Here is an 18,117-nt window from a genome sequence, read left to right on the forward strand (position 1 = left end):
ATTTCTAAAAACGCGGCAACCAGACAAGTGCATCGACTGGATAGGCTGGGACTAGGCAGGACGATGTCTTTCTCCTCCTCGGGTTTCTGGGCATATTACTCGTTGAAACTATGGTGAGCATCGATATCCAACTTTGAACTTTCTGAATCCTGACTATTATTACAGGTCTCGAAACTTCTCGGGGATTCCCTCGGAGTCCACGCCTCCTATAGTGTCCATAATACATATGTTGTAGACCCCGGACCTCGGGCGACATGAGCTCCGGGAAATATGAATGGCATCCTTTCACCTTTGCCGCGGAAAGATCTCTCGCACTTCACGTAGTCTGCTGATTGCCCAGTTCAGGATCTCAATACCGCCGATGGGAAATCCTTACATGAGGAACGGCCTTATAAGGATCAGTTTCTACATCCAAGTCATTAAACAAAGTCCTTTCAGAATGTTAAGCTTTCTTGTTACTCTTGATATTGCGATCGCGCTCGTTGGTCTAGTCCTTGCGTGGCGCCTCTTCCGCCTAAACCGCCGGGCTATGCAATTTCCTCCAGGTCCGAGAGGGCTCCCGTTCATCGGGAACCTTCTCGACATGCCCTCTGAGAAAGAATGGCTCACCTTCGCAAAATGGGGAGAGAAATATGGTGTGTTTTCCATCATTTCACCGAGATCCTTACTTACTCGGTTTTTGTCAGGTGATATAGCTTCGGTTTCTATCCTTGGGCGGCGTTTAGTCATCATAAATTCTGCTCAGATGGCTGTCAACATACTGGACAAAAAAAGTTCTATCTATTCAGACAGACCGGTCGTCGGAATGGCCGGCGAGCTCGTCGGATGGAAGGAGTCTCTCCCTCTTATGCCGTATGGGGCGCGTTTTCGCAACCAGCGTCGGTTAGCGCATCAACTCTTCGGCAACAATGCGTTCATGAAGCGATTTCTGCCGATGTTGGAGCTGGAGACGCGTCGTTCTCTGGAGAAGATCTTGACTGTCCCTGAAGACCTTTCTAAACATATCCGAAAGTGAGTCGCTCTGGTCACTCTGTCGGAAGTGGTACCGATAACTGACGGCGTAATAAGGACTGCCGGTTCCATTATTCTGCAAATCTCGCATGGATACATGATCCAAGAGGAGGATGACCCATCTGTGGAGCTGGCAGAACGAACACTGAAGCAATTTTCTCTCGCAATGGCCTCAGGCGGCTTCTTAGTCAACCTTATTCCAATCTGTACGTCTTAATTCATCTGACAATTCTCTCCAGTTCTGAAAAACTCCGTACTATAGTGACCCGCATTCCAGATTGGTTTCCTGGAGCTGGGTTCAAACAGACCGCTCGGGAGTGGGGCTCAACACTTAACGAGTTCATAGAAAAGCCACATAACTATGTAAAACAGGAAATGGTAGGTGGAATAACATTTCATGCCGCGTTGTGTCTCAACGATGTACAGGCAGCTGGAACGGCCCGTCGTTCTTTTACCTTGAGTCAGCTTGAGCGCGGGGTGGATGCTGATGAAGAATCTGATATCAAATGGCTTGCAGGATCTCTGTACGCCGGTCAGTGAACAATTCATTAATTTACAGCTGTTTTCAACTCCTCACCTGTTTTCTATAGGTGGGGCCGATACTGTCTGTTTTGGTTCATTCTTCCAGTGTTTGGTCTGATAGTGGATTAGACCGTCGCATCTATCTACGCTTTTTTCAAAGCGATGCTTCTGTATCCCGACGTACAGGCAAAGGCACAAGCCGAGATCGACGCGGTAGTCGGGGACGACAGGTTACCGAGATTCGACGACCGGGAGCGCCTCCCCTATGTCAATGCACTAGCGCTCGAAGTCACCCGATGGCACACTGTAGGTCCAACAGGTTAGCATTGAATACATTCACATCACCCTAGATCCTCACCACCTTTTCGTGCCCAGGCCTTCCTCACCGCGTTACTGAGGATGATGTTCAATTCGGTTATTTTATTCCCAAGGGATCATTGATCTATGCGAACATCTGGTATGAGGATGTCAATCGTTTGGAACCTAATCTCATATACACACCCGTCGGTAGGAAAATGCTTCACGATCCTGCCGTATACGATCAGCCATTCGAGTTCAGACCAGAAAGATTTATCCGGACGGAAATCAAGGAGCCGGAATTTGATCCCCATAAATTGGCGTTTGGATTCGGACGACGGTAAGACCTCTGCACATACCTGACTATTCATTTGGTTTATTATAACCTTTGCAGGATTTGCCCGGGTATAGTTTCTCAGGCGCTCGCTTAAGATGCGTATTGATCAAGAATCCAGGAATGGTTCTAGCGGATGCCTCGATATTTATTTCATGTGCTATGGTGTTAGCGGTCTTCAACATTTCGAAATATTCTGAAAATGGCGTTGTTTTTGAGCCGGACATGGAGCATACCGCAGGGTCTATCAGGTAAGAAAGTAGCTTCGTCGTGTCTTGGAGTAGTATTTCTCAATGCACTTCTCGTTTTCATTTAGCCATCCGACGCCGTTCAAGTGTATGATCAAAGCGAGAAGCGGGAAGGCTTTAGGACTCATCAACGAAGAAATGTGATTGAGGAATGAATGTCGACCATTTAATCACAGGCCGTCGCTGAAGAACGATTTTCCGAACAAGCGCCTTTTCCGTTTGTAAGTAGAGGAAAGCTACGGCACGTCATACTGATTGTCCAATATTTACGGGTTTTCAACCCTAGTATGCCATGGTTGTGCGAGCTCGAGTCATCAAACTCCCCCGCTCCCTTGGAAAATGGATACCATTCACGTTGTCGAGGTGTCCGACTCGTATCCACCATGCTTCAGTACTGGAGCTTTCGAGTTCGAGGATGATTCAGGTTCAGGCCATATCCTCTGCTCTTATTTTTGAACTCCGATAAGCGTGGCTCGGACCGATCCCTCCGAGTGTCAGAGATATCACTTTTTCCTTGACTTTCCCAGGTACTGGGACTAGGACTGCGGTTTGCCTCTGTGCCATTGTCCACTCTCACCCCCCCCCCCCGAATCTGCGTCTCTTTGGCGATTCTAGCTCTATCACGAACCACAGTCGGCGCCGAGGGTATCTTGAACCTGAAAAGTGATGCACGTCGAAATCACAGTATCACGGTGTTGATATTCAGTCCCACACTACTTGATTTTGAATTATTTCACTGGAAACTTTCTCATCAAGCGTTGGAACCCTCTCCCTGCTCAACGTCACCCGGACCCCTCATCCACAGAATTTCTCCAGGCGCTCCTGCAAAGATAGCAATGCTTTTGATCCCACCGTGAAATATTATCGGCAGTTCAACTCCACATTCTGGTCCTGCCCGCATCGTTCCTTCAATCCCGATTTTTTTTATGGTCGCCGCGCAAGTACTCGGGACTCAACTCAACCAAGAGGAGAGAATCCGTCTCCTCGCTCTCTTCATCTGCTACAGCGAACGAACCACAAGCCACTGGGCATTCTGGGCCAGCGAAGTTGTCGACAAGGTATTTGGCGAGCTTCAGGATGCACCATCCGGTAAAGTCGCCTGTGATGAGCGTTAGAGTTGCGGTCCTGAACTCGTCCCCGTCATCTGCCTCTTTCTTGGCTTTGGCCAGCCATTCTCTTGAGGGCTGGCTGGTGACGAAGAGGGCGATCTCGGAGGCGTATAGTGAAGGGGATGGAAGCACCATGCTATGGGTTCGTCGATGAGCTTGGATAGAAATTTGTCGGAGAGCCTGTGCCTTTCTTTGATGTTGTAATAAGAAGATGGGTCTTTGGATGTGCGGTGGTATCCTTATATTATACCGAAAGGATCACTCCTTGATGAACGCGGGTATCAAGGGTGCCTCGGGTGTTAAAGTTGCCGCACTATCTGCTCACCTAGTTGTGAAGCGTGAACGCCTTGTAAGTGGTACTGTCGTCTGAGAAACTGTCCCAACAGATTAGAGTTCAGGCTACTGATGCATCAGGTCAGACTGACAATCTCCTGCTTGCCCTCACTAGGCTGATGCTTGATACCTCCCGCTGTGGTATCTAGTATCAGCTTGGGCCACACACGTTGTTCTGTGCACACGGTAGGCCCGCTATGTGTTCGCCCAAGAAGCTGTGATCTTTCACCAATTTCTTGCTGCCGTCGTCGACTCTCGGGGGTAACACTCCTTGCACCGTACCAAATTCTTGCCTATGGTACGGTACGGTTGATATCAAATCTGTACCGTGTCCATGCCACTGTCCGTATACGGACAGTTTCACAGCGACAACGAACATCTAGAGTTAAGATGTGAGTGATAATTGCTTCATTAAGACCATGTGTACCTACCTCGATGGTATTAGATTATACCCGGCCACTCCCTCGACAACCGTATTTCAGCCGTATGAATACCACCTTGCAGTGCTGTTTCTTCCTAAACGATTGAACAAACCACGTAGGCGGAGGGGGGCCAACAGCTCCAACGATTTTATCTCGCAACTGGAGCTCAAGCTGGCGACACCTTTGACGTCAGATTTACCTGGGATCACCAGATACCTGCTGCTGCTGCGAGGACGGCGAACAACCTTTCTATGATGGTGTATGGTGATGTCAAGGTGGGAAGTCTAGTTTGGAATGATGAAGAGAATGGGGAGGATAAGGTAGTTTCGTGTTGTCAAGTCTTCTGACTCAGACTATCCGCCGAAACAGTCTACGGATACTGCTGGTGGCGAGTCCCAGTCGAAGAAAACTAGTGGCCCGTCAACTAAGTCGACGGCAATGAAAACCAAAGCCACCAGGTACTTAATCGACAAAGTTTCTACCCAATTGGTGAATGTTCAGTAGCAGTAGTATTCCCACAAAGTGACTTGATGTTCCGCGGAAGCTTTTATCCGAGGAACCAAATTGATGATGTGCTATGACGTGATCACTCCTTTCCATTTCACCACCATGGGCACACGATTGTCCCTCATCATTGCGAGGAAGATAGGTAGATCATGGACGGCGCTACCGGCCTGTTATGCTGCTGTGCTTTTTCGTTCAAACTCCTGACTAAGAAACTCGACGTTTTTTTTTTCAAAATCCGGCACAAATTATCTCTTCTAGATTCTCACATATCATGACAATCAATTTTTTGGTTCGCCTTTGATTGACTACTAGTAAACAATCTACTAAAACGCGGAGGTGCCTGTCCTCAGGCCCCTTTCTTGCCGGTTTGTCGGGTATATTTGTATTTAGAATATAGTAACCGACATTTGATATCTTGGAATTAGTCTCCAAAGAACATGGTCCGGGTCGCGGATATACGGGGTAACGTCATCCTTATTTCGTCGCTAGCCGGTGGTGATGCCCATTCTAGGACAGAGCCTCGACCACCAGAGAATGCTTATAGCATGTCCGAACTGGGCTAGTGGGGGGTTGATGGTCCGACTTCACAGCATGGAGTCAGCTCTAACGCGAACCTCATCCCTCAAAAATGAGGAGTGTCCAACCATGTACTCGTCGCAATTCACCGATAAATCTGCTTCGATGAAGGCAGCACGGAGTCTGTATATGAAGATTGTCGCCAGTGGAACAGTGGCTATGACCGTTGTTATGTTTTGTGTGTTTTCAATATACTGGGGTGCCCTGTGGAAATTGCCAGCTCATACTTTGCAGGGTTGGGTTGTGGTGAGTACCTTGTCCTTAGTCTATTTAGTATTCTCCGGTTGAACGTTGCGGTAGGACTTTGATGGATCGACAGTGGGAAATGCGATCGTACGAGGCCTTGTGTCGTCATCGTCGAAAGTAACTTGGACAGAACGCCCATCGAGTGAGTTCTCTAGTGTGGAGGAGATTGCGAATCTAGTCGTTGAACAGAAGACTTGGATTGCCGTTGTTGGTAAGACCTAATTTTCTTTGATTTCGCCCTGCTCACTTTCTGGTTAGTCAATTCCAACGCGACGACCGCACTACAATATGCTGTTTCCTCAGTAAATTCTTCATATGACGGCTCTGAAGCAATCACTGTTTATGCTGTTGAAGCACGCAACGAAAATGCATAGTGCGTAGTAATCAACTTCTCGTTACATCCTGCCATCTCACGTTCTTTCCTTTAAGCCGTTCTCTAATACGCCCATCTGTGCAAACAACGCTAGCCGCAATCTCTCAGGCCTTTGCCCAATCCTTTCTTCAGCAAGTCGGATCGTCGTCGTCGAGCGTTCTGGCTTCAATATCGACAACCGCGCCTCAAGTCTTAACAGAGCCCATCGGTTATACCATCAACAACTTGCGCCCTTTTGATATACCTGTGTATGTAGCCTTTTGTTTTCAGAGGTTATGCCTTCTGACAGCCCTTGTAGTGCTAGCGCCATCACCTTCGTCGGTCTCATCTATGTGCTTGTGTTGTCATTCTTCATCGTGGTATGTCTTCCTTCACAGTCTTTTGAATCGCTACCTGAAAGTACGGCCAACTAGAATTTCTGCGCTGCTGCTCGTGAACTATCGGGTCTAGAGAAATCATTAACGACGGGCTCCCTTATTAGGGTCCGGATATCCTCTAGTTTCATCGCATATTTTTCGCTGTCACTATTTTATTCGCTGCTTAGCCGAGCCTTCCAAGTAAACTTCTCCAGAGTGTGAGTTTCTGTCCTCCTCTCTTCCTCTTATTGCCCCCCTAATATAGACTCATGCAGATTGGGACCCGCCGGCTTCCTCGTTTTCTGGATGGCAAACTTCGTTGGGATGCTGGCGGTGGGGCTGGCGCTTGAGGCCATGATGACCCTTATGACTTTGAGATTCGTCGCTTTCTTTATGATATTCTGGATTATTAGTGAGTAGTTGACCTTCCGGCTGTTTGAAACTTTTCTAACACATGAGCATAGTCAACGTCTCGGTGTGCTTCATGCCCATTGACGTCCTCCCCCATTTATACCGCTATGGATACGCGTTCCCATTTTATAACCTGTCGTGTGCTGTGAGAACAATCATATTTGGAACGAAGAATCAACGTGAGTGGTCATACCCTGTATTGTGAGGTGATTCTTATATTTTTCATTAGTCGGAATGCAATTTGGTATTCTGATAGCGTGGACTGCGATATCCATGATCACCATACCGCTGTTCCAGTGGCTGATGCGAAGAAAAACTGTTGCCCGGTGGCGGGCACAAGAGGCGGAGGTTAAAGCTTGAATCGGCTAGAGCATTTTATTTATATTTACTTTTACTCCTTTTCTCTAATAGAGGTCTATGGTAATGATACTTACTCAGCAGTTGTTTAGCCCGAAGCTCATTTATGACCTTGGGGGGTGAGTCCTTCCTTGAACTTCATCTTCGCTGAATATTAGTCCTGATTGCAAACGGCTACCACCTCTTGGTTCCAAGTAAAACTGGATGTCTCCGGATTGATTATTCACTCACCTGAATTATTCTTACGATCCCTCATCCACTTGCTTCCTTTATGGCCTCGTAACTGTATCAAGTCCGTGAGACAGACGTCCCCAGTTCGCACCTGGCGGATATCACAGCGGCACGGTATTGTTATGGTCTGTGATACTTTACAGTGTTAGAACAGCGGTGTCGGTGTTCTTTATTGGGATCATATACCGATTTCTCTAACCTCTAACCTCTTAGAATGTCACAATCGATTTACCACCAGATACTGTCAATAACGACAACGTCAAAATGTCATTGACATTTCCGACTCGGAGTTGTAGAGCATCAACTCCAAACTGAGACGCAATTTTCTTTTCGTCCGATATATCCTCGGTCGAAATTGCTGGTGTCGAGCTCTTCAACTGTCTCGAAAAATATTCAGTCGTTGATTGTTGGATTACCAAGTCTTTAGTTGCGGTGTCGTTTTCCAGCGCGCTTAACTTGCGGATGGACATGTTTCACATGTTTACGTGTTTTTTCTCCCAAACATCGAGAGAGGGGATATTTGGGGTACAATGTAAACTGCGTAACAGCGTTGTTAAAGTGATCCATAACGCCACCCTGAAACAACGTCAGTACCTCCATTTTCAAACTTTTGCTTGTCATGTATTGTCACCTGAACGTGTCTTGGCAATGGTTTTAGCAATAGTTTCCGAATCGACCCTCCAGTTGAATGCCAAGACTAAGCGTCCGTGCTATTTCCCATATACCGGAACAACTGCCCAACCATGAATCATTACTGGAATGGGTTCGCCAAATGTATGCACTCACTTTATCGACACCTGCATCGCTTGCCATCATTTTCTCGGTGTCATGGCGTACCTTGGGTACCCAATCAATAGTGGTGAGATTAGGTATACCACCCATATCCTCCAGCATCGAAACAAAATTCTTGCCCCTTTTTAGATGAGTGCTTCCCTGAGTCTGTGAGGAGCCATTTATCATTGTAAAAAAGTGAATGAAGAGGAGAATTTACCATTGCTTGACAACGGGTATCCCCATCGCCATTATCTTTCTGAAAACGTATACTTTTGGCGCCTTTCCGGGATCGTACAACTATCACTCACCAGCCCCCAGGCATAATTAAGTGTGCGCCCATTGTATCTCTCGATGATGCCTTCTCTTCCGAGAACCCTTGCGTTCGCAGTTGCATATGCGGGGTATTTGGAAGCCAACCCATACTTGTACCTGTCAAACCCTTTACAGTCGTCGTTGGGAACCGGACGATCCGACGTTAACCACAATAGTGATGCCGGATTGGCTACACGTGTGTAAATAATAAGAGTCTTGTCGTATGATGGACTTACCTATCCAGAAATGTAGCTGATCATCATTCTCAGTTGATATCCTCAAGGCAGCATAGCGCTGACTCATTTGACCACCAGCTGAATGACCCGCAACGACGACAACCTGGAAATGTATACTTAGCAGATGGCAGATAGCGAAGGCAGAAACCTCACCTTCAAATTAGGGTAGAGAGTCGTGTTCATATAATAGTCCACCAAGGCATCGAGAACATCAAAGCTGCTGAAGTCGGATATTGAGTCCGGTGCGACATTACGATGTCCGCTCATCCATGTCCTTTTTCCCCACAGGAGCTGGCCGTCTTGCGCTGCGCCCGCTTCCAAGTCATCCTCGTCAAAAAAGCATGGGCTCAAGATAGATATCTCGTCGCGCTCGATGGTAGAATCGTCGTAGGTGGCATTGTATAGTGCATTGTTTGCCGCATTCCAATCTGGTTCGGGTTATGACGCAAGCATGATTTCGTAGACGGACGAAACCCACCGGTCCAACAGGTTCTCTCCTTGCAACAACGTCAGCTCGGGTCGTGGAGTAAGAACATGGCTGACCTTTCCGTGTAAGATGATAACTGCTCTTGTAACTTCGGACGCGTTGAGACCGGTAGTTTGGTATACAGGCTAAGCATTACGAGTTTGTGTCACCGGCCTGATAAAGGAACCAAAGGCAGGAAAGTAAGCACCATATAAGCTCCCAGTTCTTCATCTATAATCCAGTTCGGATATGCAGTAGCATCAGTGACATTTGGGAACGACTGCCAGCCGTCATCACACGACCCATCGACAGTCGGTTCGGCATTATGCTGCTGAGCAAGAACGATGGGGATCGAAACAAGGAAAAACGAGAACAACATAGCTGTTGTGCTTCAAGAGAGAGGGCTCTTCTCGATGCTTCATTTTATACCATACTAGTGTAACCAATAGAATAAAACCCGCAGCTCTGTTGACGTTCCAAGCATTGATTATTAGCTCCGTTCTCGATATACTCGTACAGGACCGTAATTTTTGTCAGAGGGAAAGATTCTCTTCGTAAAGGCGTGTTCGTACGAAAAGCCTGTGCCGCACTTTCAGCACTCCTCGCAACGCGTCAACCTTCCCGTGTTAAGAAGTAAATCCCGTTCCAGCATGACGTGCTTTGGATAACCTGAAGCTGCACCACCTCAGAAGTATGATCGCCCTGGCTAAGGACAGAGGAATATAGGACCCGGGGGATATCATCCGTGCATTGGGCACGTCTATGAGAAGCACGTTGGACGTACCCTGTAGAAATATTGAGTGAGCATCAATTTATGGACGAATCTCGGAAAAGGAGACGGAAATAATGAGGTACGTCCAAGACTGCCTTTTACTCTATCATCGGCGGAGAAGGCTGAACTATGGCGCATAGAGTTCATGGATGAACACAGTAAAGGGCAATAATGGTCGGAGACCGCGCATGGGACCGCCGGGGTGGGTGGTTCGTTCAATTTTCAAGCTTTTGCTACAGCCGTAGGCAATGGAAATTAATTTTAAAGAGGGTCTTTGAGGGAGTCCTTTTTTGTCGCTGTTCTGGATATCCAGCAGACATTTTCTGTGGTGTCCAGATGTTGTAGTCCTCTTGAGATGCGCATTACCTTATCTGCCGTTCCATGATGGATCCATCAGCGCCAAGGCTTTGCAACACATAACCTCGAGATTCCGAGGAGATCATGAGCGGTCGGGAATAGACAGCTCGGTTGGTAAGATATATACGAAACGCGGTCCAGGGCAGCGGAAATCTTGTCCCGGCCACGTCGTTGACTTCTAGCGCAGTCCAAGAGACCACTTCTTGGCCTTCGATTATCATGTAGAATTTGGAGGCGGCGAGAAGACGGAAACAACGGCCAGCTCGTGGCAAATAATCTGAATAAACAGCGCTTTAGGGACTACAACGTATTTATACTGTGAATTATGAGAAAGATGGCTGTGGTTTTGGGCCACAGAAACATACGAAGACGATAAATCGTAGTCTAAGTTTAAGTTGCGGCTCCGGAAGTAAATTCTTCCTGGCGGTATGCTCGGCCCTTGGTACGGACCGGTGTACCGGTAAGGCGGCTCGTGACACTTGGTACTTAATCCGCGATATCATTTACGTCTCTGATCCGGGCTTTGTGATTCTTGAAACATGAACATCAGGATAACGTTCTGTCTTAGAACAGTCCGTATCAACGGTAGCTTCTACATGGACAAAATAAAAATGCCGGCAGCAGATAATAAGTCCTTCACTGTTGGTAGGTCTGTGATTAAATCGGCATTCCTTCACACAGACCTTTCCTCATTGATGAGTTCTAAAGCCTTCTCGCTCCTAGCTTTTATCGTGCACTTGAACGACGCCGGATGGCTAAATGAAAACATTTACTCTTCTTGCCAGAGGTAGGTCTATACCGACAACTTTTTCTCCACTTTTGTCTCCTGACCTTCTTTTTCACAGCTTGCGTGCCGTACTCGCCTTGATTTCCGTGTCTCTATCGTCACCCTCTTTTCGAGCTTCTCAACTCGTAACCAACCTAGTCTGAGAACGTCGTCCAGTTCCCGTTTTATTTGGTCGTCTGCCCGACAACGGCTTCAAGATACGCCTTTTGAGAAACACCATGCCATGACACGAGGAAGCTCGTGTCTTACCTGATAGTCCCTGAGGTATTCTCTGTGTCCGGCTCAAAAACAATGCCATTTTCAGAATATTTCGAGATGTTGAAGACCGCTAACACCATAGCACATGAAATAAATATCGAGGCGTCGGCTAGAACCCTTCCTGGATTCTTGATCAATATGAATCTTCGGTGGCATGTGCCTGAGAAACCATACCCGGGCAAATCCTGTTGAGATTTGGTTTTCATGGCTTAATTGTCACATTCTATTTATATATATATATTTACTGCTTACCTTATACATTGACATTTTCGTACCCTATCGACTTGACTCGGAACCCCCACTGTCCCTACTCTGTATGACGGAATATACCTTCCTTCTGAGCCCACCTAAATTCCAGAAAATCCTGCAAAGGTTATAATAAACCAAATGCACACTCAGATCCGTGCAGAGGAATTACCATAGGCCGAATCCAAATGCCAATTTATTAGGATCAAATTCAGGCTCCTTGATCTCTGTTCAGATAAATCTCTCTGCCTTGAACTCAAATGGCTGATCATATACCTCAGGATCATGAAGCATTCTCCTGTCAATGGGTATGCACATTAGGTCAGGTTTCAAACGGGATTGACACTTTCATACCAGATGTTCGCGATGACCAAGGAACCCTTCGGAATGAAATAACCGAATTGAACATCAGTAACACAATGGGAAAGGCCTAGGTACCAAAACGTGGTGAAAAACTGCGGAAAAAATGCATGTGTTCAATTCTGACCTGCAGGTGCTACGGTGTGCCATCGGGTGACTTCGAGCGCTAGTGCATTGACATACGGGAGGTGCTCTCGGTCATCGAATCGAGGTAACCTCCCATCCCCGATCACCGCGTCGATCTCGGCTTGTGCCTTTGCCTGTACGTCGGGATATAGAAGCATCGCTTTAAAAAAAGTGTAGATAGATGGGACGGTCTGAATCTATGATCAGGTCGAACATTGAATGAGGAAAGAGGAACTTACTGTGTCAGCTCCACCTACAGAAAACGGGAGGAATTATAGAGAGTCGGAATTAATGAATGGTTCGCTGACCGGCGTATAGAGTCGCTACAGCTAGGTATAAGATAATATTCCACTAACAATTTCTTGCTTTACATAGTTATGTGGCTTTTCCACGAATTCGTTCAGTGCTGAAGCCCACGCTCCATCGGTCCGTTTGAATCCAGCTCCAGGAAACCAGTCTGAGATGCGGCTTATGGAGCTTCCTAGATGCAGAGAGGATCTTAGGAAGCGTCAAAGCCTACGGATTGGAATAAGGTCGACTAAGAAGCCGCCAGATGTCGCTGCGAGGGACAATTGGTTCACCGTTCGTTCAGCCAGCTCCACGAATGGGTCATCCTTCTCTTGGATCATGTATCCATGCGAGATTTGCAGAATTACGGCTGCGGCAGTCCTTATTACTCCGTCAATTATCAATGGCACTTCCGACGGAGCCAACCAGACTCACTTCCGGATATGTTCAGAAAGGCTTTCGGGTGCAGTGACGATCCTGTTCAGACAACGACGCGTCTCCTGCTCCAACATCGGCAGAAATCGCTTCATGGTCGCGTTGCTGCCGAAAAGCTGATGGGCTAACCGACGGTGGTTTCGAAAACGCGCTCCATATGGCATAAGAGCGAGAGACTTTTTCCATCCGACAAGCTCACCGCCCATTCCGCCGACCGGTCCTATCTGAGTAGATAGAACTTTTTTTGTCCCGTATGTCGATAGCCGTCTGAGTAGAATTTACGACAACCAGGTGCCGCCCAAAGATGGAAACCGAAATTATGTCGCCTGATGAAAAACTGAGTAAGTAATGATGTTGGATAAATGATGAAAAGTATACCGTATTTGTTTCCCCATTTAGCGAAAGTGAGCCATTCTTTCTCAGTGGGCACATCGAGGATGTGGTGCGACCCACGGCCATGATCCTTTCGGTATTAACAACAACTCTAACCAATGTACAACTTTTGCTCTGAGTCTGACTGGTCGACTAAAAACGAAGTAGGGCTAGCCGGGCCGCTTTTTTGTGCCAACTGGAATTTCCAAACTACATCTGGAGGCCCTGTGAGCTTTGCACCTGCCCTTCCTGATGTTCTCACATGGCTTCCTCTACTAGGTTTTGGTCGACATTCGAGACCTGTGCACGACTTTCGTGCGCGCCGTCGAAAAAGATGAAGCCAACGGACGTCGATTTGTTCTAGTAAGCGCTGCACATCAGGAGTCTTACAATCAATTTAAATGTCGTAGGGCTGCTCTAACGTTTCTATTTTTCCGTCGGAATTCGTATCAATTTTTGCCAAGGAGTTTCCTGAACGCGCACACTTATTGTCTTCTGTGCCAGTGGATCTTGTCAACACGCCCGTGTTCACCATCGATAGCAGTGAGACTGAAAGAGCACTTGACATGAAGTTCAGATCGCCGGAAGAGACACTAATCGATACTGCGAGGTGGATGATAGATAATGGCGGGGAGCAAGCTTGGAAAGGTGTTGAAACAAGATATTAGACGTACATCTACTAGTTACACGGGAAGAACTCCTGTGGATATCACACTGTATAATTCACGACATCAAATCCCTGCCCATAAGCCTCATCCCAATCGAATAAGCTCTCGTGATTCTCCTTCCCAAACGCATCAATCAACTTTTGAGACTCCTCGGGTACCCCATTAACTACTGGTTTCGCCAAATTTCTCGTCTTTCCGACAGCCCCTTGCCCATAAATCAAGCTCGAATCGTTCGTCAAATAAGTGCCAATATGCCTAAACGTCAAGCTAATTCTCTCGCCTCCAAAAGCAGTCTCGACATCGCTCTTAGTCTTCACCGGACGGTTGTCTCGATGAATACCATGCAGCCACTCGCGATTCGTGTTAAGCCCCATAACAAACATAGAATTATGCGGTAGCGGGATACGCTGAGCACATTTCGTAGGAGAGAGATCTTTTTTCCTGCGCAGAAACATCACGCGCTGGGCGCCGATGCTGACGTTCACGATGCTGGAACCTCAGACGACATCGATAGTTTTATCAGAATGCTCGGAGATATAATCGTCCCCGCTACGATAGTGCTGTATCAGAGCGTGGTTAACGGGGTGGTTTACTGGCTTTGAAACAGCTTGGGCAATGAGGGAAATGGTAGGCATGAATGGACGGAGAAGAGGAGATTCGTCAGCGGGGTGGCGGTAGAGTGGGAAGCTGGTGACACAACAGTCAGTCAAAAAGGGCCAGACAGGAACATTTTATAACAAACCTCCCGTCTTCTTCGAGGACTCCTTCCACAGCGACAAGTCGCGGAACTTCACCCCCTGCCAATTCCCCCCCTTAGCGTCTCAATGTCACTTCAACTTTTACAACAGCTAACCTCTATGAAACATCGTATGCCAATGCACTTCGCGCTTCAAACTCTCGAAAGCGATGCCAGCCAAGTCATCTGCAAGCAAATTCTCAACGATACAAGTGTCTCCGGAGCCGATCCTGTCTCCGACGCCCAAGATGGGACTTGGAGACTCGGATCCTTGAAAGGAGTGCCGGGTGTTCGAGGCTTTGACGCGTCAAATGTGATAGTCTGCATATTCACCAGAACGTTAAGTCAGAAGCGATGTCGGCTCGGAACCATCAACAACACTAGGCAAAATTATAGCTGCTCCGAAACATTATTCCTAGTCTCGTAAACCACGATCCGTATGAAGATAAGTCGTTCAATACAAACATCCCACCTCCGAAATATAGCGCTGCCACTTTGAGCATCATTTCCAGCGTAATCCGTATTACTGTATAATTCACCTTATTGATTTGTAGTTAGTCTGTGCATCCGGACAAATGGAACTCAGAAACGAATTTCACGGTGCCAGTCAAAATTTCCTCCTTTCTTGTACAGTGCCAACTTGTACAAGGCAAGTTCTATGCTTTTACCGACGAACAATGTAGAAAGAAGGGACCGTTTAATCTTGTTCATAAGGCTCTGTTCACGATCTTTAGCGTAAACTTCCAAGTTCTCCAAGATTATTTCGCGACCTCTGTGATAATTCGTGTCATAGATAGTTTGACCACCTAGGGGAAGATGATACAATGGTGAGCGAAGAGTGCCAATGAGAAAGGCGGACGAAGGTGGTGTACCTTTCCCGAAGGATGAAGGTTGTGATGCGTCAAGGATAGTTCCTACATCAGATGCAGTGAGCGTACCAAAATTTGACAGTAGAAGCCTCGTCCCATCCAGAAACTCGGTTTTCGAGATAGCAATTTGTCTCGTTCCAGAGTGAACGAAACGAAAGGATAGGTCTGTATTTTATCGAGAGCGCCGGCGATGGGCGTTGCGGAAGTCGTCCGTCCACAAGCTCCTACCTTCAATCTTGTCGGCGGTAAATTCGCAGCCATTGTGGTAATTTGCGTCAATACCCGTCTGATCGTCTGGTAGAAGTGTTCAGTTATAATTCCGAGACGGCTAAAAACAGAGCCCATACCTTGGTCATAGGATGGTCTCTGCGATGCGTCGAGCATAATAGCATCAACATCAGGTGCAACGAGTGTGTCAAACGTGAGACCGTCTTGAATTTTGTCTTTATATCTGAGAGAGCAGTTAATCCCCGATGATGTCAAAGGAAATGAAAGAAAGGGGATGGATTGGATTTTGTCGAGGGCATTGGTGACAGGAGAATGCATAATGACAGGGATATGTTTCCCGTTGCGATCGACTTGATAAACATCTTGAAGCATGCGATGATAGTCTTTTTCTAGCTTCAGATATTCCTCTTGGATTCTATGCAGAGTAAAAACTTCATGTTCGGCGTCGGCCATTATGCGGAAGATCTAGCGGATACGAAACGTAGTCACGTGGAATTTAGGGCAGGCTTCAGCGTATCACCCTTACGCTTACAGTTTACACGCCGTTAGCGGTCTTCCCTCTCTTGAACGGTGCGAGGCAGCTACGATGAATGTAATCCACATGTATCCAACGCGCGGTGGCCCTAACCAGGAATTTCACTCAAAACGCCACCCGAAAATTCCAACGAAGAAATGTCGGTTCTTGAATGCAACAGCAATCGGTGCTTTTTCGCACTAGCCGTCATCGTTGCAAGAAGCATATTACGGAAGGTCACGTCTGTATTTTTTTTTGTAGCTTTAGGTATCCATAGGTATGTTGGAAACGAGGAGATAATGTCAGTTTGCAGCATTTTTGAGTCGTGACGCTGCAGACAGGTCAGGTCTTCTTTTCTTCCTTGGCTTTACTCTGTGGTTCCTTACCATCTCACAGGTAGTATCTCGTGAGGTCAATCCATATACTGGGGCCTGAAGTGGGGTGTGCCATGGCGACTTGTCTCTTCGACGTCGCTGCGGATGCTGGACTTCGAACCTGTCTCGCCGTAAGGCCAGAAGAACGGTATCGTAACTTGGGATTATCAAAGCAGGTGCGTATGTGCACCTTAAAATCTGCCGTCGTCCTTATCATTCCATAGGCATGCCAGTTTTGTTGAAGCATTTCGCAATACTTCCAGATGATACCGACGAACAGCTTATGTCAGCAAACCCATATCAATGTAACTCTGCTTGGGATCAAACACTGACCGTCCCTGCTGTATCCTGCTGCACACAACACTATAATTGACAGATCTTGAGGTTCGCTTTGATCGTGCCTATGCTTGAAGCAAATCTTGTCATGCAGCGAAGGACAACTTATGTCTCATAGTCCCTTCATATGCTGCACACTGATAAAAGACACCTCAAAGGTCTGTCAAATTTTATGAGTTTGACATCATCTCTGACTCTTACTTTATTTGCCAGGTAGAAGGTAACTGACGAAGCCATACTATCAAAATCATATTGTTGTGACATGCACAAGTCTAAGTACTATATATATAGGATACTTGGTTACTATACTGTTTTTAAGAACCTATAGGACAATCTATTTGGGGGTCAAAGTATTTCTGATCTGTCTAATTTAGCCGATCATAGAAAAATTTCTATCCATTAATAGCATTTGCTAGGCTGACTATTTGAGCAATCTGTCTATTCATTTGATAGTATCTGCTGAGTTGGCTACCTGCTCAGAATATAATGCTGATGGTAACTAAGCACTTCTAAATAATATATAAATTTTTAAAGTATTAATGTCCAATAAAATAAGTGTCTACTATATGTAGAAATTTATATTGGCATATCAAAAATCACTCTTGCAGCTAGACAGACTTTAAATCTTTCCTTCAAAGTATATATTTCAGCTAGAAATCTTTACACATTGCAAAATATATAATAAGAGTAAGATGATTATATATTTTTATCATCTGTTGATTTTCAAAGTGCATCTTTTTCTGATAAAGAATTATATACAGTAGTTGATATATCAGTATCAGTTTTTTACCATGTTATAATCAAATAAATCTGAAACTTGTTTTTCATGATGATATTTTAAAATGATCATCTTTTTAATATGCAGTGTTGATACTTTGTTGATGCTTTATTATTAGTTTTTACTGTGTCACTGCATGCTATATAAGAAGAGATTTAATGTGTATCATATCTACTAACTACTCTCTCTAAGCCTCTTGCTTGCCTTCTACCTTCACCCATACTTCTCCAATGGTCACTCAGATTAATATACCATCAGATCTTACTGATGCAAACAAAGCTTTCATGTCTCAAGGCTTCAATGCTGACTTGAATTCAATAATACTGTGCTCTCTATTAAATGGTATGCAGATTTATTTAAACTTGTGATATTTGTACTTATTATAACTTTATATAGGAATATATACTGGAATTGTTGCTGTTACACTTTGGAATATCTGTGAGTGAAATATATCTGCTATACTATTTAAGCTGAGATAAACACAGTTATATA

General features: G+C 46.1%; 9 protein-coding genes across 9 annotated transcripts in view; 5 read left to right on the forward strand and 4 right to left on the reverse strand.

The window, feature by feature from the left end:
* Window positions 1-439: 439 nt before the first annotated feature.
* Window positions 440-2,556, forward strand: BT62DRAFT_881239 (cytochrome P450; the record flags this gene model as incomplete). Its single annotated transcript, XM_043182661.1, has 11 exons — window positions 440-635; window positions 696-1,011; window positions 1,069-1,217; window positions 1,274-1,389; window positions 1,438-1,543; window positions 1,602-1,615; window positions 1,663-1,852; window positions 1,909-1,990; window positions 2,045-2,170; window positions 2,263-2,415; window positions 2,481-2,556. The coding sequence occupies 11 exons, from the start codon at window positions 440-442 to the stop codon at window positions 2,554-2,556; spliced, it is 1,524 nt and encodes a 507-aa protein (XP_043045299.1).
* Window positions 2,557-3,744: 1,188 nt separating this feature from the next.
* BT62DRAFT_999502 (uncharacterized protein) lies at window positions 3,745-5,346 on the forward strand (the record flags this gene model as incomplete). The annotated part of the gene is made up of 5 exons (XM_043190817.1): window positions 3,745-3,870; window positions 4,300-4,338; window positions 4,396-4,596; window positions 4,646-4,765; window positions 5,209-5,346. 5 exons carry the CDS (start codon window positions 3,745-3,747, stop codon window positions 5,344-5,346), a joined length of 624 nt encoding a protein of 207 aa, XP_043045300.1.
* Window positions 5,347-5,464: 118 nt separating this feature from the next.
* BT62DRAFT_880958 (uncharacterized protein) lies at window positions 5,465-7,105 on the forward strand (the record flags this gene model as incomplete). Its single annotated transcript, XM_043182647.1, has 9 exons — window positions 5,465-5,605; window positions 5,660-5,816; window positions 5,864-5,978; window positions 6,035-6,226; window positions 6,277-6,337; window positions 6,392-6,552; window positions 6,610-6,746; window positions 6,799-6,924; window positions 6,975-7,105. The coding sequence occupies 9 exons, from the start codon at window positions 5,465-5,467 to the stop codon at window positions 7,103-7,105; spliced, it is 1,221 nt and encodes a 406-aa protein (XP_043045301.1).
* Window positions 7,106-7,812: 707 nt separating this feature from the next.
* On the reverse strand, window positions 7,813-9,840 carry BT62DRAFT_959698 (uncharacterized protein). Its single transcript, XM_043188513.1, has 10 exons — window positions 9,330-9,840; window positions 9,199-9,267; window positions 9,134-9,152; window positions 8,809-9,083; window positions 8,656-8,758; window positions 8,416-8,609; window positions 8,325-8,363; window positions 8,120-8,272; window positions 7,965-8,066; window positions 7,813-7,909 (listed from the first exon to the last, which is right to left on the reverse strand). Exons 1-9 carry the CDS (start codon window positions 9,498-9,500, stop codon window positions 8,031-8,033), a joined length of 1,059 nt encoding a protein of 352 aa, XP_043045302.1. The 5' UTR covers window positions 9,501-9,840; the 3' UTR covers window positions 7,813-7,909; window positions 7,965-8,030.
* A 1,083-nt stretch (window positions 9,841-10,923) lies between these two features.
* Window positions 10,924-12,956, reverse strand: BT62DRAFT_977642 (cytochrome P450; the record flags this gene model as incomplete). The annotated part of the gene is made up of 8 exons (XM_043189291.1): window positions 10,924-11,005; window positions 11,287-11,412; window positions 11,714-11,768; window positions 12,029-12,218; window positions 12,267-12,280; window positions 12,380-12,508; window positions 12,548-12,696; window positions 12,751-12,956. The coding sequence occupies 8 exons, from the start codon at window positions 12,954-12,956 to the stop codon at window positions 10,924-10,926; spliced, it is 951 nt and encodes a 316-aa protein (XP_043045303.1).
* Window positions 12,957-13,241: 285 nt separating this feature from the next.
* Window positions 13,242-13,790, forward strand: BT62DRAFT_999505 (uncharacterized protein; the record flags this gene model as incomplete). The annotated part of the gene is made up of 3 exons (XM_043190818.1): window positions 13,242-13,349; window positions 13,402-13,485; window positions 13,533-13,790. 3 exons carry the CDS (start codon window positions 13,242-13,244, stop codon window positions 13,788-13,790), a joined length of 450 nt encoding a protein of 149 aa, XP_043045304.1.
* BT62DRAFT_925984 (uncharacterized protein) lies at window positions 13,770-14,882 on the reverse strand. Its single transcript, XM_043184928.1, has 5 exons — window positions 14,790-14,882; window positions 14,644-14,760; window positions 14,533-14,587; window positions 14,294-14,477; window positions 13,770-14,251 (listed from the first exon to the last, which is right to left on the reverse strand). Exons 1-5 carry the CDS (start codon window positions 14,851-14,853, stop codon window positions 13,832-13,834), a joined length of 840 nt encoding a protein of 279 aa, XP_043045305.1. The 5' UTR covers window positions 14,854-14,882; the 3' UTR covers window positions 13,770-13,831.
* A 122-nt stretch (window positions 14,883-15,004) lies between these two features.
* BT62DRAFT_266193 (uncharacterized protein) lies at window positions 15,005-15,475 on the reverse strand. The gene is made up of 4 exons (XM_043180298.1): window positions 15,399-15,475; window positions 15,297-15,332; window positions 15,066-15,243; window positions 15,005-15,013 (listed from the first exon to the last, which is right to left on the reverse strand). Exons 2-3 carry the CDS (start codon window positions 15,315-15,317, stop codon window positions 15,109-15,111), a joined length of 156 nt encoding a protein of 51 aa, XP_043045306.1. The 5' UTR covers window positions 15,318-15,332; window positions 15,399-15,475; the 3' UTR covers window positions 15,005-15,013; window positions 15,066-15,108.
* A 2,380-nt stretch (window positions 15,476-17,855) lies between these two features.
* The window catches only part of BT62DRAFT_915630 (uncharacterized protein), a gene marked incomplete at both ends in the record, with an annotated part of 1,300 nt that continues 1,038 nt past the window's right edge, over window positions 17,856-18,117 (forward strand). Inside the window, 2 exons of the mRNA XM_043183954.1 lie at window positions 17,856-17,967; window positions 18,022-18,063. Coding sequence (XP_043045307.1) covers window positions 17,856-17,967; window positions 18,022-18,063 — 154 coding nt within the window. The remainder of the gene's footprint in view (window positions 17,968-18,021; window positions 18,064-18,117) is intronic.

This window comes from Guyanagaster necrorhizus (assembly GCF_019112545.1).
Source record: "Guyanagaster necrorhizus MCA 3950 unplaced genomic scaffold BT62scaffold_2, whole genome shotgun sequence".
In the NCBI taxonomy this organism is placed as follows: Eukaryota; Fungi; Basidiomycota; class Agaricomycetes; order Agaricales; family Physalacriaceae; genus Guyanagaster; species Guyanagaster necrorhizus.